This window comes from Ambystoma mexicanum, chromosome 12 (genome assembly GCF_040938575.1).
Source record: "Ambystoma mexicanum isolate Mex_15411 chromosome 12, UKY_AmexF1_1, whole genome shotgun sequence".
In the NCBI taxonomy this organism is placed as follows: domain Eukaryota; kingdom Metazoa; phylum Chordata; class Amphibia; order Caudata; family Ambystomatidae; genus Ambystoma; species Ambystoma mexicanum.
In genome coordinates this window covers 512575580-512596602 of record NC_090936.1, presented here as the reverse complement: position 1 = coordinate 512596602, position 21023 = coordinate 512575580, and the positions used below count along the sequence as shown (strand labels likewise).

General features: G+C 48.1%; 1 protein-coding gene across 1 annotated transcript in view; it reads right to left on the bottom strand.

Annotated features, from left to right (window-relative positions):
- Positions 1–21023, bottom strand: part of RTCB (RNA 2',3'-cyclic phosphate and 5'-OH ligase) — a 280519-nt gene that overhangs the window by 127751 nt on the left and 131745 nt on the right. Inside the window, exon 6 of the mRNA XM_069628792.1 lies at positions 4362–4518. Coding sequence (XP_069484893.1) covers positions 4362–4518 — 157 coding nt within the window. The remainder of the gene's footprint in view (positions 1–4361; positions 4519–21023) is intronic.

Below are 21023 nucleotides of genomic sequence, written 5' to 3'. Positions count from 1 at the left end.
ACCAAGTTCGCATCGACAGAGAAACCCTGCAAAGGAAGACTTCTGAACTGGTAGGACCAATCAACTCCAAGTAAGCCACCTGGACACTCATCTCAGAGCTGGTTGCATTTCCTCAGAGTGCTGCAGGAAACCGTAGAGCCAGGGAGAGGGACACCAGATTGTGTGCGTTGCTTGTAAGCAGGCCTAAAGCGTTTGAAAGATCCTCTGGACTCCCACGATGTCGGACCGACCAAGCCTAATCCCCCCCCCCCCCCCTCAGCCGAGTGTGGGACCTCAGAAGCAAGGACCGTCAACCTTGACAGCCAGGACCAGCGTTGTTACCTACCCGTGCGGTAGCTGAAACGCGAAACAGCCAATGAAATTGAAGTTTGCCAGTTGCAAGCTTTTGACTGTCCCAGCGCAGTGCAGGAGTCCCCCAGCGTCCTCCATCTTGTCCCCACGACTGAGGCCCAGGAACAGTGAGATCTGCAGGATTTGCCAGTAACAGAAGACACCAGCTGCATCATTTTCTTCTTTGTAGCCTAAGAGAACTTGCCTCTTACTGTGGAAGTACTTGTAACTTCTGCAACTCAAGTCTAATCAGCTTGTGGCCCTACATTTGATTCTTCTTGTCCTCAATGACTCCTAAGAACTTGTGCAAAGACTGTTCCATTTACTTACCGGAAGTGCTGCATCCTATACAATTGACTTTGGCCTATTGACTTTGGCTTAGCTCATTGAATTGCATGACTCTTCCAAGAGCTATCTTAAAGTATTTGCCCCGCTTATGATTATTCGTATTTCATGTATTCTAATAACTTTTTGCCTTTTACCTACTGTTTCTAAGAGTATACAGTATTGAAGTATATTTGTGTGTTACTAGTCTAATGTCTCCCTTCTGAAGAAGGCTTTAGAACTGACTGATAAATTATGAATTGTTTATGCAAGAAACCTTGAGTGTAAGAGTTTATTTGAATACCTGTAACTGTGGATCTTTGTGACACTCCACTACAGCTCACAATACCCCTCTTGGGATAAGCCTGGCAGCTCAACACATTACCAAAACTGTGTAGTACAGACTTGTACCAAAGGTTGGTTTGCTTACTCCTGTAGTCATAGTTGTAGGTAGTGTTCCCAGAAGGTACTGCATACAAACTTTGCCTAAAAGCCGTGTGACGGTGGTGATCTTCACTGCATCTAGTCTTCCTCATGTCCCCGAGGTGTCTCGTGCCGTCTCTTCCACAGAAGTCTTCACTTGTCTGTTTGGTCTTCAACTGGAAAGCATCTGGAAAAGGCACCTGTACATAACGACCGACCAAAACGAAATCTTGTGAAACTCTACATCTCTGATGTCTAGACAACCCTTTTCGTAGGAACAAGAACAGAAGAACAAGCCTGGATCAAAATCTGGGACCTCCAACTATGGTGTCCTGAGAACTGTGGTCCGGGGGCAAACCTACTTTGCGGTTGCTTTCGCCCCATGTCTCCCCATATGGTAACTAGGGGTAAAGTCCTGATCCTAACTCACTCTGACCTGACCTTTGCTGGTGGAACCTGGGTTAAGGATACTTCCCTAGGCCTATCCTAGTGTATTGGATTGAGTTGAATACTCACCTGAACTTTACAGGAACTTTAATCTAACTTTGGAACTCTTATTATTCATAATCACTGCCACTGTTATTCTTATATGTTAATGTTAAAGGACATTTGTACCGTGCACTATCACCACCGGAGTGGTCCCCTGGCGCTCTGGCGGCTCTGAAAGAGGAGGGGAGGTTGAGTTAGTGGGAGGAAGCAGGAAACGTGCAAGAGAGCAGTGATGTGCTGTTGGCAGCCTCAGCCCGGTGGGTCCGTTGGCTGGGCCTGCAGTGTTTGCGGCCAGTAGTCGTCGTGTACTGATGTGCAAGACTGTGTGTTTTTTGTTTTGTTGTTGCAATGTAGTGAAGTTTGTGCGGTTTGTTGTGCTGTAGGTTTTGGTTGTGTTTGGTTTGGAGTTTGAGAGGTGTATGCAGAAAGGGAAATTGTTAGTAGGGTTGGTTAGTTTGCGTCTCTATCCTGAATTGAGGCGCTCGGCTTGCGTAGTCTCCCCTGATGCGGCTTTCCATCGTGCAAGGCAATGCTCTGTCCTGACCTGGGTCTGACTGGTATACAAGGTACCTTACTCCTCTGGCCCCCAGCTCTAACATGCTCTCTCATAGATCCCCTTATCCTCCCTTCATACTCCTGTGGCCAGTGCGCATCTGCAAATGTCGACCTCTCAGGTAGTGTGGTGATTGCCAATATCTTAACAATTCCACACTACTGTGGTAGCTGGCGGTAACTAAGGGGTGGGCGAAAGTGTTGGTGGGATTGTATGGGATAGTTGACTCAGTCCAGTCTATCCGGTGTCCCCCGTCCAGGTGCCATGGGAGCTGCCCTCTCGGGTCAGGGATGTCCGTGTCCTTTCTGGCTTAGTCATTTTTTTCCGGTTTTGGTTTCAAGATTTAGGGGGCAATTCATGGACCACCCGCGCCAAAAAAAAAAAAATGGGACCCGTGTGCCACTCTGCCCGCAAATCCCCATTTGTTAAACAGGGACCTGCGGGCAGAATAGTGCACAAATCCCGCTCCCCTCGGCGCAAACAATCCATGAATCACCCCCCCAGTCTGTGGTGTTGAAGAGCCAGGTTTTCAGTGTTTATTTCTTTTGGGATATTGTTCCAGGTTTTTGCGGGTAAGTGGTAGAAGGAGGTGCCTCCAAGTTTTTTTTGTAAGGTATGGTTTGAGTTCCAGGCTGATTTCGTTGCTTGATCGGAGGGATCCCGTTGGTTTGCAGACTGTTATTTTCTTTTGTAGGAATTCTGCTCCTTGTCCGCTGATTGCCCTGTGCGTTATGCACATTGTTTTGAAGGTGATGCGTTGTTTCACTGGGAGCTAGTGTAGAGTTTTTAGGGCTGGAGTGATGTGGTCTCTTCTGGATAGTTTGAGGAGTATTCTTGCCGCTGCATTTTGGACCCATTGCAGTTTCTTCAGGAGGTATTCTGGTATTACCTGAAAAGTATATGCTTTGGAAGTGGTGACCTTTGGACATAAGGCCCCAAACCATCTTGGGGTTGGACTTCATAAAAATTAGGGAAGCCGCTTGTGTTGATGCTAAAGAGTTACGTCTATTTTTCACTGAATCTGACACTCAGCTGTACTGCACGGGTAATGGATTCATTTGCAATTCTATTTTTCCTAATGGTGACTTTGTATACATGTTTTATAAGGATTTGTGTGACAGTACTTACCAGTGATTTTTCTATGCTTGATGTGAAAACTAGAAGCCTAATAAATATGTATATTTTTATACTTGCTGTTTAACTGGAATTACTTGTTTTACTCAGTGTGTACCCATTGTAGCCCTAGACCACTCGCACACCCTCTGAGATAAAGCCTGGACTCCTCTGCAACCTCACTTTAATTGGGTTTTGGCCAACCCATCAGTGTCTTCCCTGTTCACCATAATAGGGAAGCCTCCCAAAATCCTCCCAGAATGGATGATTTTAGAAATCCATCTTAACACTAAGGAAGGACACTTAGCATATGTTTACCAACTCCTTCATTTTCAGCCCATTAGTTCTCTTACTATTGATAACATATTTCTTTCTACTTTTTATTCACTTGCTTCACAACATATGCAGTAATCTGAAAATGGGTTCCAACTATATTTTAAAAGTGAAGTGTCTGTGCTATTAGAGCACATCATGGTGAATGAATATAAACAGTGAACGATTTAGTGTGCTACTTACCAGTGGTTTCTTATGGCTAAGAGTTTGTCTACGGTTTAAGTAAATAACAGTATTTTTACATATTCTGCCTAACTTGTATTATTAGAGTGCTCTGTGTGTCCTCAACTACACCCCTCACCACTCTCACACCCTCCCCTAGGTCTAAGCCTTGCTATTCAGTCACATTACCCAGATAGAGTTTGGCTAGTCATTATTGTTTGTCCCCGTTCATCAGAATAAGGTGGTGCCTCTCAGAATCTGGCCAATGAGGCCGATTCTGAAAATCCATGTTAACAACTAAAAGACTCACCATTTTATTCTTGGATAACTGGGGCACATCCACAGAGGACTATTCCGTCTGACTTCGCTGAACATATATTTCAAACATTAGGAGAGGAACATTTGAAAGGGCAACAGAATTTTGTTAAGCCCCACTGGTATGGGCAACTGATCTTTCAACCATACAGAAGACCAATCTTTTGAAACACAGAGTTTAAAAACAATCTACTACAGGGATATTCCTCCGCTCCATAGAGATGTGTCATTCATACAAGTACAATGCAAATGGCACATCATAGTCAATTGCTCATCCAATTCATTACCACCACCATGACCCACAACATACATGTCATACCTGTGGCAGGCCGCGTTTCTTTGCCTTGGAGGAAACCTTGTTGGGGTCAGCCTGCAACATCCTGCCATATTCCTCACAGTGTTCTTTGTCCTCTGCCCAGGCATAGCCCTCTCGTAGTGACCAATCAACACCCATTTCCAGGGCCTCTTCAAGGTCCCTGTTTGTAAGAGGAAAACAAAACGCACTCAAAACAGGGCTCGATAGCTTATAATCCAAAGAGGCAGAATGTGACGTGGGCTCCAAGAGTCGCACAAATATCCAAGGAAGCTCCCCCCCCCCCAATACCATGCACCATCATCAACATTAGTAATAAAAGAGGACCTCTTCTTTCACTCCCAGAGGCCCACCACCTCTTGTCCACACTTCAGAAAGTTTACTTTCCAAATTAAATTGGATCTTAAGAAAGGGAAGGGGAGCTGCATTTACCAAGTTGGCATGAGCACTGGGAAAGCACGCTAACCAATGCAGGGTTCTTGCTTCCTCAAGACCATGGAAATTACAAACATGAGTTCCCAGGATAATCACCAAATGAAGGCTGAGTAGGCGGGGGTCATTTTGTTTTTAGGGGTTTGCCATTCTAAATATTTTTTCAATCCCTTGTAACAAAAAAATACAGACCGTGAGGGAAGGCACTTGGATAGCTAGGTGGAAAAAGATGAAACACCAGGCGAGTTATAAGTACTCATCCTAAACATGGCAATAGACAAGAGGGAAGACATACTTACTGTTAGGAGTGTCACCGTGCCCTATAGGCAAGGGGAGGGGGAATTAGTTCTGGTATGAGTGTGCCCATTGTCACACCAATGATTTTGTGATACAAGGCTAGAGCTTTACCAGCTTTGCTCGATGACTCATATTTTGGATTTAAACTTTCGCACAACACCGAAAGCTTGTTGTGTCAATTTTGTATTAAGAGAGAAGTGAAGAGAAAGAATCGGTCTAATAACAGCATCATTCACTTTAGTATTGTATTTTTTTCTCTAAAACCCGCAATTGACCATGAAGAACATTTAAATCCTTTTTTGCCTCCCTTTTCTTGGCTACATATGGGATATGACGCGCAAGGCCGCTTTATATGCATCCCAGTTATTGGCCGGAGAAGTGTCATCTTTATTGATTTAAAAGAACAAATGGTGAAAGTCAAGAAGACATTTTTCAAAATAATGTCTTGAAGTAATGAGTTGTTAAATTTCCATCTGCTTACGCCATTTCTGACGCATCCCAATTCTAAATTAGTTATTACAGGAGAATTATCTGATATTACAATCAATAGTGAAGTCAATTATTGCATGTACTAAAGATTTGGCAACACAAATGTAATCAATACGATATAGTGAGTTATGTGGGAGGGAGTGAAAGGTGAAGTCCAAATCTGTAGGGTGTGAAAACCTCCATGAGTTAACACCACCAATTTCTTCTATTATCTTGTAAATTCGGTGTGTGATTTGCTATTTTTAAATTGACAAGGAGGGGGTCTATCTAGAAAAGGGTCAATAATTGTATTAAAATTCCCCACAAAGAACCAGATTAGAGAGGTCAGATTGTAAAATCATTTGTTTCAAATCACTCCAGAAAATGGGGTTGGGATTAGTGGGCCCAAAGTTAAGAATCGAAAAAATGTGAGAGTCAATTGATAAATTAGCTAAGACCAATCTCCTTTTAGTGTCCATCTTAGGTATGATCTGATAGTAAATGGCCTTTTTAATTAAGATTGCCACACCGTTATGTTTACCACACCATTATGTTTACCATCTACTTGAATAGCCAATACATCGCCTACCCAAAATATTTTCTATTTCATGGATTCTTGTAAGCAAGCAATAGTTGGCTTAAATCTATTGGTGTGAGCTAGAAGCTTTTGTCTCTTTATTGGATTGTTAAAACCTTTAACATTCCATGTCATGCACCTTAAAGTCAGTCTAAGAAGAGAAAAACAATTAATGAATAGTTAAAAGCTGTTTCCAATTAAGGTCATTTCTATATATAGAATAGTTTGCATACACCAAAACAAAAAGGTATTGTTACTTAGGTTGTCCAAAGACAGTAAAAATGGGAAGAAAAATCAAAGAGAAAAAAATAATGAAAGCATGGTAAAATCTGACAACAGGGTGTTACAAAACAAAAATGTGTAACGTCATGGTGTTCAAGACAATCCCAACCAAAATTTATGAGAAAGTGAGATGGAACAAACATAAAAAGCTTTAAAGTTAGAATCGCAATATCATGTGGCAAAAGATAGTGTAGGCGCATCCCATAAAGGGCAAAACTTATTGAAATGGATCACGTGGTAGACACCAAAAAAAAGAGAAAGAAACAGATGTGACTGGTGGTACCAGTATCCATTGCCTCAATATTTTATAGTCTTCTAATGTTCTTTAGATAGATCAGCTGGATCCACAAATGAAGAAATGTTGCCATTAATGGTGACTTGATGGAACAGGCCATATCTCGCATTCAATTGCTTGCATGCAGGACGGTAGGTAAATAACTTTTCTGCGCTCGCCGTAGTCTTGGACACATGCTGTGAGATAAAAATCCTGTGACCATTCCAAACCAGATGTTCAATTCCTTAAGCCTTCTGCAAAATCAGCTGTAGTGGTGTATATTCAAGAAGCAAAAAGAGAATTGTTCTTGGTGCAATTTTCTTTTGACTCGCTTGTTCAAACCCCACTCTGTGTGCCCTTTGTATATTAGGAACAATGGAAGAATGTAGATTAAAGAAGTTAGGTAGGGTTTTCTTGAACAAGAGCAACTTCATCCCCTTCCACTCCCTCTGGAAATCAAAAACATAGGTAATTTCTACGATTTCTATCTTCCAAATCTTAATTTTGGTTCTGAAGAGTATGTATGGATTTTTCCATGTGAGTATCTCAAGTAGCAATGTCTTCAGCTATGCTAATTCTTCTCTTAACCTCAATTCTGTATTCAAAATTCACCCAATGCTTATCCCAGTTGTTGGAGTTTAATGTTAGTAGTTTCTATTTAGGGTTTAAGAACTCCTTTCTAATAATATAGTCTCAATATTAGATTCTAATAGTGTTTGAGCAGGAGGAGGCGAGCCACCTTTTGGCCTTTTAAAAAGGTGGCCGCCAATGGCGCTGATGCTTCTTTATTAGCAGATCTTTTTGCCTGGCCTTATAGTGAAGCCATAGCGACAGGCAAATCCAAGCAACTAGGAGAGTTTAAACTGAGAGCCTTCGCCCCTCTTGCCCCCCCCCCCAGCAACTACTTTCCGTTATTACCGTGGCTCAATGTTTAAATCGTTTTCTCTCTATTAACCCAACACCTCTTGGGAGTGACAATGATAGATGACAGAGTGTCAAAATAAAAGTCATCTTTGCCACAAGTATTTTCACTTGTTTGGCAATATCCAAATAAGAGAACAACATTGAAAATGGGCAGTATTCTCTTACAGATTCATCTCTCCTCAATAGATAAAATGGCAAAGCCACCTTTGTGGAAACGGTAATGTAAACTCCTGAATGTAGCTTTTAAAATGCAATAAAAATACCTTTTAAGGCATAATTTAACTGAGAAATACTAATCTCAATGTGGTTGCAGGTGGTGTAGTCGAAATTATGCCTCCAGCAAAAGGGTCTTATTAAACTTATCACGCAACCCGACGTTGCTGACAGGAAATGCAGCGTCAATCTTCACTGAACTCCAATGTGTCGGGCCTCTTCGCCAATTCAGCAGAGGTTACTGAGAGCCTTCCTGAAGAGGTTATCCCCGTCGAAGGGCATGTCCAGTACCCTCGTCTGGACCTCCTGGCGGAAATTGGTGGCCTTCATCCAGCTTCGACGTCGGAGACAAACACTGTTCCCCCATCTGGCGGAAACCTGTGTCAGCGATGTCCAGGGTCACCGTGATGGCATGGTCCGATGCCACTTCACCTTCCTGGACGAGGGCGATTCCCTCCCGCTTATCATCTGGTAGGAACTCCAGAATCGTGGGCAGCTTGTACCACAGTTCCCTGTCGTACCTGGCCAGGATCGCCAAAATGTTGGGTGCCTTGATGGTCGACGCCGGAGTAAATGACCTTCCTACCTATGGCGTCCAACTTCTTCCCCTCTCTATCTGGAGGGACCGAGGACGATGACAAGGGGTTAGACGACCTCTTTCTCGCAGCCGCCGACACCACAGAGTCCGGCAATGGTTGCGACCGTAGGCACTTGGGTGCGGACTCCCTTCGGGGCCAAGCAAGGATTCTTCAGGAGGGCTAGGCCTTCCTCCCACACGTCGTCCAGTAGGGGCACTGCCATGATGGTCTTCCTCTTGGCCTCGCGCCTCTGGTATAGGAAGCCCTCCTTCTTGGTCTCTTCGGTCGTCTGCTGGAAAAGCTTGGAAGCTTTGGCGACCATGGCATGAAACAACCCCACCCCCCTCTGTTGCGGCGATCCGCCCCCCCATGACAATGTCATCATAGTCCTTTGTTGCCGTGTCCATCGGGGGGGGGGGGGGATTAGGGGGAGGGCACTTGGTGTGGAGGATGACACAGGGGCATCAGATGGCACTGCCTCTTTTTAGCCGGATGTTGATCCGGAGCCACCAGGCGGGTGCTTGCATCATCCTCTTCTGGATTTTTGACACCAGCGTGTGTAGGGCCAAAAGGATGTCCAGGGATACATATCTCGGCTGAGCAGGCGTGGTGGGCACAGTAGGCCCTGTGCCGCTGCCGTCGTCTTCGTGGACCGTGTGCAGGGACTCCCTGTCCACATCGTCCGAGGACAATACATCCTTGTCTTGGGGTATGGCCTGGAACTTGATCCCCACCAGCCCCCCCTCTCTCCCCTTGCCTTTCTTTTTTTTTTTTAAACACCCTGAGGGGTCTGAGGCGGGCTCTGCGATTGCATCCTCTTCTCCAGTATGCCAGCAGACTTTGTCACTGCCCCGGCTGAGGCCTCCCACCTCTGGAGCAGGGACACCATGGGTGAAGTAAGGGCCATCTTCACATGGTCAGCCCCTTTGGCTTTCGTGGGAGCGGCCGCCACCAGCGCAAATCGTGGACAAAGATTTCTCCTGAGCCGCCTGGGCCTTCTTGGGCAGGTCGGCCGTCTTTTCCTCCACCCTAGGCTTCTCTGGCTTGTCCCGCAGCTTAGCTTTGTTGGGCGACTTCCTTTTTGAGGAGGAGCTCAATCGATGGCTGGCGATGGAGGCAGATGGTGACATTGATCATGCCCTGCCCATCGAGGGACCAGCTTGCGCGGTGACACCGACTGAATCAGACTTGCGGTGCTTGGCCTTGTCTTGGGCCCCCACGGATGGAGCGCCCTAAAAGGACGGACCAGTTGGTCCTGGGTGAGGCATGACCCTGCTTGGGGCACAGGGCAGAGGCCTTGGCGCTTAGCTACGTCTCCAGTCTACTTTGTCGATCATTCATCATTCTCTTGGAGAAGCTGAGGCAGATCTCGCAATCTCTTTCTTTGTTGTCTGGGTGAAGGCAGTAGAGGTATTGAAGGTGTTTGTCCTCCACAAACACGTTCCGCAGTCCGCATCTGGTGCAGATCTTGAAAAGGGAACTTCCTTCTCCTCCGTCATGGTCGGATGCGCGGAGTAGGCCTGATGGCCTTCTGGAAACTTTGATTAAAATTAGACGATCCTTGCCCTTGAAGGACACTGAAATTCACAGAAAACGGATTCCCACTTGTCGGCAGATGGAGAGAAGAGCACACAGGCTCGTTTGACAAAAATAGGACTTTTTCCCTGGAAAAACGCAAAAACTGTAAAATAGCTCACGGAGCAAATCTCGAGGACTCCCAACACTTGAACATGTGCTGTAAAAATGTTAAAATGGCTGCCAGAGAAGGGGCTTAGGGAGAGGGCAGTCATTGGATGGGAGCAGTATGACCCCAGAGTACAGTGATTGGTTTAGAGGAGAAATACAGTTTGTAAGTGAAAGTGAAACTTTTTTCTTTTACCGAGGATTCCCGGCCTGAAGACAGGGAATATTCATGAGCATGTGAATCCATGACAGACCCCATGCTGGAGAACAGTACCAACACAATTACTTTTTAAGAGTTGGACACTATTCAATGTAAATAAAGCAATGTATATACTTTTTAAAGGAGCAACAAGCAACTTAAAAGTCATCCCTGTAACACGTTGTAACCTATTCTAGTTCAGAAATACAGTTAAAATACAAACTCATTTACAACTAAGTACTTTTACACTTGTTATAGTTTTCAAGACCAAAGCCTTATCTTTTAGAGTCCTTCCCTACTCTATAGCATGCATTTTCTTCTTCAAAAAGTATGTATTAGCTTTAGTGTTTTAGTGTTCAGGGACTTCACAGAAGGCTCCCTACATGCATTCCAGCATTAGGCCTGGGCAGGTGGTATAGGCAAACTCCCAACCACACAAACCACCCACTCAGCCTCACAGGATGCACACCAGACTTAAGGTAAGTATTACCCTAGGCCACACGGTACCTTAGGAGAAAAGAAGAGCTTCTTGCTGAATGCCTTTAGGATGCAGCAGCACAGGACCTGGTCACTGGAGAAAAAAAGAACTTGACACTGGATGAGAACTTGCAGCAGCAGTCGTCAAAGGAGGCTTCCTGCAAAGGTTTCTTCATAGATTCTTGTGGCTCTGGATTTGGCACTTTTTTTTTTACAGTAGCCAGACGAAGAACGAATATCACTGGTCGGATTCTCTTCACTTTCTCGGTCCAGCACTCTTGGTGAGGGGACTTCAGGGATTTGAATTTTCTCTGTGGAGGTCCAGCAGGAGGTCACCAAAGTTCCAGCAGGATTTGGACTTCAGAAGACCATGCACTGCACTCAGACTCGAGGTCCGCTGGTATTGGCGTTTTGCAGCCCAGAAAGGTCATATCACGTCCAAGGATAGCTTGTTTTGCAGGTCATCTTGAGACTATTAGATCCCACCAGCCTCTGGATAGGAGTTGCCGCATTCGGGACGCCCAGGTCGATTGGAATGAAGGGTTGCATCAGGCTCCAGTTAAACAGCAGGCTTTCCGGTCGCTGGAAATTGCTACAGATGTCTTTTCTTCATCTCACTCTACCGATTCAGCTCCAGTGGTCGACTTGTCAGCAGTTTCCAGGATATGAGTATTTATCTGGAATTACAGCACACATTCTGCAAACTCTCCCTGCTGTTTACGGAAAGGGTAAGTCTGGCTGTCCAAAAAGGACAGCCAGTCCCCCCCCCCCTTTGGGTCACGGTTCCTTTTAGGCAAGGTGAAAGACAAAGGGCTGCAGAGTTTTGGACTTGTCCCTCGCTTCCTGCCTTTTCAGACACTCAGAGCCTAGGTGTAGAATACAAAGGATTCTCCCAAAGACAAAACTTCGACCAAGGTCATTCCTGCCTAGAATGGAAGAAGAGGACCTAGGAAATGACAAGCAAATGAGAAATGGTGGAAAAAAGAAGGAGTCCACCATTCAAGCAGAATGGTGGCCCTTACATGTGTTACAGAGGCCTATTTGACAGCCTGCGAGTCAAAGACTAAACATCAAAGGTAAAACCACTCCCACCCGCCATTCATGTTAACTTGCAATTGTAACAAAATTGTTACCAGGTAAGTAAGAAAGGGGATACATTGTATCCCTCCAGCACTCCGCATAAGGTGGGGTGTCAAGCTCACTTAAATTAATGTAAAGGGGATGTGAATCCCCTTTACTTCTTGGGAACAGTAGTTCACCAAAGAAATAATAAGAATTAAAAAGGAAGCCACTGCATTTAATAAGAATTAAAAGGAAGCCACTGCATTTAAAATGCGGTCTGCTGAAATAGTACATTACAGTCAGTCCAAAGTTATAGGAAACTAACTACAATGATACATTATGGATTGACATAAAAGGGTCACCCATATAAAAAAATAAATGAATAAATAAAAAAGTTAAAAGACTAGGTGAGAGGGGAAAAAAAATTCCCACTTACCTATGGACAAGGTAAAATAATTACCAATTCCAAGCAAAAAGTTCTGGGGTTGACACAGTCAGGAAGATTTATCATAAAGATGAAAATCTTACTCCATATCTATGACAGACTCCCAAAGCAGTACCAAGCAAGGAGGTGGGAAAAGAATTTAGAACACAAATTTAGCATGCCCAATCAAATTGCGGAATAAAGGACTTCCTTGCCAAAGGCCAGATCCTGCCCTCGGATGAAATAGAGGGAGTAGTGACGTACAAAAGTATGTACAGAAGCCCAGGTGGCTGCATCACAGATGTGACAATAGGAACACCCCTCTGTAGGGCAGTAGACGCAGCCACTCCCCTGGTAGAATGGGCCCGCAAGCCAGCCGGAGAGTCCTTACCCGCCAAGCTGTAACACTCGGAGATAGCTAAAATAATCCAACGAGACAAAGTCTGTTCCGTCACAGCTTGTCCCAAACGCTTTCCAGCGTAACCAATGAAAAGTCGATCGTCCACTCTGACCCGGGACATGCGCAAAATATCAAGCCTATGTAGCCTCTCAAGCCTATGGAGCCTCTCCTCTTCCTTACATGTGGAGGAGGATAGAACCCCGGAAGAACAACCTTCTGGCTCAAATGAAATTCCGAAACCACCTTTGGAAGAAAGGAAGGACTAACTCGAAGGACAACCCTGTCCTTATGAAACACAGTGAAGGGTGGCTTAACTGAAAGTGCCTGTAACTCACTCACTCTGCGAGCGGAAGTAACCGCAACCAAAAACACAGTTTTAAGAGTTAACAGTCTCAAAGGGCAAGAATGCAAAGGCTCAAACGGAGCACCCATAAGAAACTGAACAAGGTTCAAATCCCAACCGGGCACCAGAAAAGGTGACGGATGAAACATTAGTGAGCCCTTTTAAAAACTGAGAAATTTAAAGGAATCTTAAAATAGAAACATTCTTCAGACAAGCGCTTAAATATGGACAGCGCCGCCAGGTAACCTTTAATGGTACCCACTTGCAAGCCCCTGTGGGCCAAGGAAAGCAAAAAAGACAAACATGGGAATGTCACACTCAAAAGGATCCACATTCTTAACTCTGCACCAGTCGCAGAAGTTATGTCAACGGTACAGAGACTTTGTTGCCGGCCGCCTGGCCGAGAGCAACACCTCCAACACGTCTTCAGGGAGGTCCCAATCCTTACACATCAACCTTTCAGAAGCCAAGCGTGAAGGTTGAGGGATCTGACCTCTGGATGGAGAACCTGACCCCCCCCCTCCCGTGAGAGCAGATCGTCTCGGTAGGGAAGACGACGCGGAGGGCAGATAGACAAGTCGAGAAGGTCCGGGTTCGACGTCCTCCGAGCCCACGCCGGAGCAATGAGGATCATCCGGGAACCGAACCTCCGTACCCTCCGCAGTACTTGCGGGATGACGGGGACGGGAGGAAACACGTACAGCAGTGGGAAAGACCACTCCACCACAAACACGTCTCCTAAGGCTCCTTTTGGAGGAAATTCCCGCAAGCAAAACCTTTCGCACTTCCAGTTGACACTGGAGGCGAAGAGATCCACTTGAGGGGTCCCCCAAAGGGCGAAGATCTCCAGGAGAATCTGAGCCAGCTCCCACTCGTGAGAGATCGTGCTCTGCCTGCTCAGAGCGTCCGCCATCTCGTTGTCGTCCCCGGCCAGATGAACAGCCAACATCGAAAATTCCTGCTAGATGGGCCAAAACTCGAGCTGCATCGCCTCTCTGCACAGAGGAAGTGACCCTGCCCCCCCTTTTTGTTGAGGTAGTGCATGGCCAATGTGTTGTCCGTTAGGATCAGGGCACTCTCCTCGCTCAGTCAGCAGAAAAGCCTTCAGGGCTAGCCTGACGGCCCTCAGCTCCAACAGATTGATATGGAGTCTGGACTCCGACGGAGACCAACGACCGCTGCCTGTCAACTCGTTGGCATGAGCTCCCCATCCCGTGAGGGATGCGTCCGTCACGATCGTCAACTCCGGCGAGGGAAGCCAAAACGGGGCCCCCCTTCATCAGATTGCCTTCGACGGCCCACCACAGAAGGTCCTGGGCGGCAGCACCTGAACAGGGTTCGACATCCTGCCGGAAGATTGCGACCACTGCATCTTGAGTGCCCACTGCAAAGACCTCATCCGCAGACGAGCCTCTGGCATCAGAAGAATGCAGGATGCCATGAGGCCGAGCAACTCAAGAACTCGAACGCCGGGAGAGTCTGGGCAAGTTGAAACTTGTGCACCATCTGCTGAATGTGAAGAGCCCTCACCTGGGGATGTGTCGAGCACTGCTCCGATGTACTGGAGCCGCTGTGTTGGCGTCAAATGGGACTTCTTTAAATTGAGGTAGAAGCCCAGCTTGTGAAGGGAGTGGCAGGTGACGGACAGATGATCCAGGACTTGCTCGGGAGAGCTCCCCATGATCAACCAACGTCCAGGTGGGGGGTAGACGTGAATCCCCCTTTCCTGAGATGCGCTGCCACCACCACCACCATGAGCTTGGTGAAAACCCTCGGGGCGGAGGTCAATCCGAACGGCAGGACCCGAAACTGAAAGAGTCGCCAACCACGAACCTCAGGTACTTCTTGTGCTTGGGATGGATCGGCACATGGAAGTAAGCGTCCTTGAGGTCGAGAGACACCAACCAGTCCTGAAGTTGAAGGGCCTGGAGGACTTGAGAGAGAGTAACCATCTTGAACTTGTCCTTCCCGAGGAGTTTGTTCAAGCCGCGCAAGTCCATGATGGGTCTCAATCCCCAGTCTTGCTTTGAAATAAAAAAATAAGGGGGAATACCATCCCTCCATCCCTTGTTCTTCTCCGCTACAGGCACCAGTTGTATGGCGCCTTTCTCCAGCAGGGCTTGAATTTCCTGCGCAAGGAGCGGAACCGGACTCTTTAAAGAGAGGTTCCCAGGTGGATTGTCGTGAGGCCTCTGCCGAAAGGGAAGACAGTAGCCGTGGGTTATGATCTCCAGAACCCACACATCTGAAGTAATGGCACGCCACTCTACAAGATGCTGCGCCATCCTTCCCCCAACCGGCGAACCATGGGACCTGGCCTCATAACTGAGTGGTAGCGGCTGTGGTGTTGCCGGAGGGCAAAGAGGCAACTGCCCGAGCGGCCTTGGCACCTCGAGTACCCTGTTTTCCACCTCTGGCACTCTTACGGTGACCCCTTTGACTGACAGCTCCTCTCGCTTTACTGAAGGACGAGTAATAGCGAAAGGAACCACCCCTCCATTGTTGTCCCCTAGGACGAAAAGGCAGAGGTTGTCGAACTGCAGCGCCCAACAACTTCGCTGCAGCTTTGGAGGTCTGCAACTTCTCAAGGCTCTCGTCAGCCTTGCTGCCAAAAAGATGTTCACCGTCAAAGGGCATGTTGAGGAGCCGGAACTGCACATCAGGAGCAAACCCCGAGTTCCGCAACCACGCAAACCTGCGTATTACGGTGCTCACCGCCATGGACCGGCTGACACAATCTGCCATGTCCAAACCCGACTGAACGGCCTCACACATGGCATCCTTGCCATCCTGAACATAGCAAGGAAACCATCCCGTTCGTCCCCTTCGGGAATATGTTCAGCCGCTAATGCAACAGTTCCACAGTGTGTGTGTGAAACGAGACATGGCACATACAGAGTTGGCCGCCTGAAGCGCCATACCCCCTAAAGAAAACACTTTCTTCGCCCAGCCATCAAAACATTTGTCGTCCCTATCCAGAGGGATGGTAGGATACGACGCCTGCTTTGCCGGGGCGGTAGCCGCCTGCACCACCAAAGTCTCCGGAGTGGGGTGCCTGGACAAGTAGCAAGGATCGCTACTGGCTGGACGGTATTTTCGCGACAAAGACTTGCCCACTGCCGGGAGACTCTCCGGAGCAGTCCAAGCCGCTGCCACCTTCTCTGCAGAGCCATATGAAACGGCAGTACCGGGTCAGTGGGGGGGGGGGGGGGGAGAACCAAGATCAAGGACGTCCGTGAGATCATACTGAACAAACTCCCCTGGGGGAGCCGACCATCCCAAGTACTCGGTGACCCGAGACATAAGGCGCCGGTACGAAGAATCGGCATGAGTGCCAGGCTCCGGCCTACAAAACTCCACCTCCGGAGAGGTGTCCAGTCCACTTGCATCATGCATTGACTGCCTCAGGTCATCAAATTGGCTATGGCCCGAGAGAAGCTCATCAGGCAACGTAACCGGAACCAAGACATCATCACCCTCTGAAATGTACTCCAGGCAGTGAGAGGAAGACACCTGGGGACCAAAGCTATGCCTGACCTTAGCCAGAGCCTTTCTAGGGGCTACCCCCGTGCCACGGGGCACCTCCGACACCACCGCCTCGAAAGGCGTTGAGGGCGCCGAACGAGTCAGCGCCGGCGTCGAGAGATTCGGTGTCGAGCAAATTGGTGTCAGCCGCAGCGCCGCCAACACCGGCGGCGGCGACACAGGCCTCAAAGCCAGGGTTCCGAGCGTGTCCTTCGACGACCTAGGCGCTGAGAGCGTCAACGACCCCCTCGAAAGCAGAGCCTCGAGAGAGGTCGTCGACGACGACCTCGGCGCTACAGGCGTCGACGTCTTCCTCGAAGACGGCACAGGATCACACGGTCTAGAGCGTGTCGAGGACTGGGACCTGGAACGGGCATGGCGAGAACGGTTACCCTTGTCCGAGCGGGACCTCTCCCGTGAACTGTGCCGACCACCCGAGCCCGAAGGCGTACGAGCGGTGTCTCTCGACCGATCACGACCGACCCCACTCAGAGGCACGGACGGACCGGTGCCCTGCGATTCAAGCATCGCCAACATCATCTTCCCGAAAGAAGCCCATTCCTCCGGTGTCGCTTGCTATGGTGGGATAAGCGACCCGCCGACGGGCGGAGTCCTCGGAAGAGGACGGGGAAGGCGACCGATGCCGGCGCTTCCGGGAATGCCTCGAAGACGCAGAGGAGTGGCGAGACCGACTCCTGGAAGGAGACCCACTGGACCTCCGACGATGACGCGGAGAGTCGCCTCTCGAATCATCCGTTGAAAGCCCTGCAGACCTCGACTTCCTGGGCTTAGACACCCTACCTACTGACAACTTTTTCTTGCGCTCCCGCAAGGCCTTGGCCGTGAGCGACTGGCAGTCGACAGTCGTCCGTGTCGTGGGCCTCCCCGAGGCACCAGAGGCAGGCGTCGTACGAGTCCGTTACCGACATCCTGGAACCACAGTCCCCGCATTTCTTGAAGCCCGGACGTGGGGTTGAAGACGAGGTAGATATCGTCACGAACAGGTTTTCACAAAAACCGAACAGGTTCAAAGAACCGAGAAGAATACAACAAACTCCAAAGAGTCGAGGCGTACCGAGATTCACGAAGCGAACACGTTTGCGGAAAAAACAGAACTGAGGCTACGGGCGTCGTGCGTCCTACTTATCACATCGGGTGACGTCGGCCGTCGGAAGAGGCCCTCTGGGACGGCGCATCGATGCAGGCGCTGAAAATTTTCCGAAGCAGCACAGATGTGGACAGATGTCAGATATGGAAAACGTCCGAGGACCCAATCTCCTCGAATCAAAGTTTTAGGAAGCATACAAAATATCCCTCTTTCCTTAAGAACAGTAGTTCTCTTAGATATCTGGGAAAATTAAAACAAATAAAAAGGCGAACCCAAAGGGTCCGCTGCAACACTCCACATAGGGTGCTGTGTGCTGCAAAGTCTAACATAGATGCCTTTAAGACTCCATGAAAATAGCTGTAACAAAGAACAGAGTTCCCATGGTTAGAGTATGTAAGAATGAATGAGGGGAAAAAATTCTCCCCTCATTCAGGAGAACACGAAAAAGTTCCATAAATCCAGCAAAAAGTGCTGGGGCTCTCACTAGGAGAGGGCATACAACTGATAACTCTCCCTCCCTAACTGGGAGAACCAAAACGATGTAATGAGGAAGATAAAAAACAAAAGGAGCGTATGGCCCTCCCAAGCGGCACAAGGATGAAAACTAGAAGGATGGTGGAAGGAAGTCCAAAGTAAACGTTCACGTAGAGGATGAGGAACCAAACACAGGGGAGACAGGAAATCACATGTTGAAGGGGAGATGTAGACCCACACAACTGGAATGACACAGGAAAGAAATGTAGTCCAAGAGGGTCTATGCAGGTAAGGGACAGGTATACATAGATACAGTACCAGAACTTGATCTAAAGGCAATCCGTAAGCAGATATCATTTGGTATAAAGGAGTGTCCGTTAAAGCAATTTCCAGTTCAATAACAGGAGACAGAATCTCAGGAAGGCAGTCAGAGTTTCCCCCCAGGGCAACAGGGTAGCGTAAAGGAGAAGGGATCACACTACATGGAGAGCTAATCAATAGGGAAGACTCTAGCACAGGCAGGGAGGTGGGGGGGGGGAACACTACAGATAACTACAGAGACATCTTTAACATCCTTGACCTTATCTCAGACGAAAACCCAGACATCCTCTTCATCACAGAGACCTTATTTGCGGACTACTATGAACCCTTAGCCAGCAAAAGAGTTTATGAATCCCTAGATGTAAAATTCCAACTCTCCTTCACTACCTCCCACAGCTTTCTACTCATTTATAGATCCCCTGGTTACAACACAAACTTTGCAGACTCTCAGCGACGCTCCTCAACTACCCTGAACCTACAACCTACATCCAGCGCTCACCATACTAGGAGATTTCAACATTTCGTTTTACTCCCCCCTCAAACCCCATGACGCGCTCTCTCACAGATTACCTAGAAGCTCTCAAACTGACAACTAATTTAATTCCCCCCAACCACACTGCAGGCCATACCTTTGATGCAGTTTTCAGCACCACATACATCATATCCACTCTGCCTCCATGCCACCCCAATATGAAAAGATCACTCAGCAATCTTCTTCTCCTTACCATCTTTACCCCTGGCCCCCTCCCAGGGCCATGTTTGGCATCCACCAGCCTCCGTCCCCCAACCCAGGGGAACAGTCATTATCACCCCGGACCTAGCCAATTCCCTCTTCAACTCACTTACAGTACTCTCCCTCCAGGAAGGCCCTCCCCCCATGATCACTTGTTTTCCAGCACCCCCACTCCAACACTACGGACCTCTCGGAGATCAGCCTCCCACCCCCCAAAATAGTACACCACCCATCTCAAATCTCTCAAAACTCTCAAGCACCATCTGGAACAGAACAACCAACCCGCCCCCGCAAACAAACCCCCCCCCCCCCCCCTGGTAAGACTAACCAGGGACTACAGGTCGGAAATTATAAAAGCCAAAAAAACAAACATTCTATGGGAACAGAATCTTGAACTCTCGCAACCCAAGCAAGGAACTGCACAGAATAATATCGGAATTCAAGTCACCAGGTTGCTCAAACCCTCCCCCACTTAACTCCCTTGCTATTGATAGGCACAGTGCCATAGTCTCTAAAATAGCAATGATGCCCCCTCTTACCTCCAGTCCCCTGTCCCAACTCTCTCCCGATGTAAACCTTCTTTCTCCCCGATCTCACACCAGGAGTTCCTCTCGCTACTAGCGCAAAGCCACCAGTCAGGATCCCCTGAAGACCCATGCCCGCCCAAATATCCTAACATCAACCTGTGCTGGCAGTATTGCACGCTCATTCCTTAACCAATTCCTCACATCGGGAATGTTCCCGGAAGCTTTGACAACCTCCTATATCAAACCCATCCTAAAAAAAACAACGCTCAACCCCCTCATGCCTCAGAACAACCGGCCCACTTCCAACACACGTTTCATGGCCAAGCTCATGGACCGCACAGCATACAAGCCGCTCTGCCACTTCACTGAAGCCAACAACCTTCTTGACCCTGCCCAATCCAGCTTCAGACCCCTCTGAGGAACTGAGTACTCTCCCTGGTGTTGGTTTGGGACAACCTAAAAAGAACAGCGGACGCAAGGGATGCGCCAGACTCCTTGACCTCTCGACCTCCTTCGATACTATTGACCACACCATACTCCTAAACAGGCTACACTCATTAGGAATCAAGGACACGGCTCTCACATGGATCTCCAATCACTTGCAAATCATGCTCTTCCCACCCTCTGCATCACGTCCAGTGCTGAAAAAGGTTCTGCAGGGAGCATGCCCATCTCCCCTCCTCTTCCATATCTATCTCAGCCCACTCGACCTGCACTCATCCGCTCCCACAATCTCACCTGCTACAGCTACGCAGAGGATACTCAGATCACCGTCAAAATCGCCAGGTACCACCCGTCCAGATCTTTCATCATGCCTCTCAGATATTGACCACTGGATGATGACCAACCACCTCATCCCCCAACCCTGGAAAACAGAAATTATAGTTTGTGGTAAAACCACTGTTTACCCCAACTTATCCGCTGGCCTCACTCTCTAGGCCTCCCCCCGGAACCTCTTTTAGTGAAAAACCTCGGATGTAAGCTGGACTCAAATCCATCCCTATCTCAACACATCAACTTTGTTTCCAGAACCTGCTTCTTCCACCTACGCATCCTCAGGCAAATCTTCCCATACCTCACCTACCTACACAGATTCTCTACCATCCTCAAAATCATCCTCTCCCACTTAGACTATGCAAACTGCCTTTATCTTGGCACACCAGCGTTTCAACTTAGGAAACTCCCAAAGAATCTATAACGCTGCAGCCTGCCTGCTCATGCCTAGAGAACCCATGAGCCCTGCACTGAGAGTCCTACACTGGATCCCTATTAGATAGGCACCACCTTTAAAGCCATGTGCATTATTCACTGTGCCATCCACAACACTGATCCCGAATTCCTCGAAGA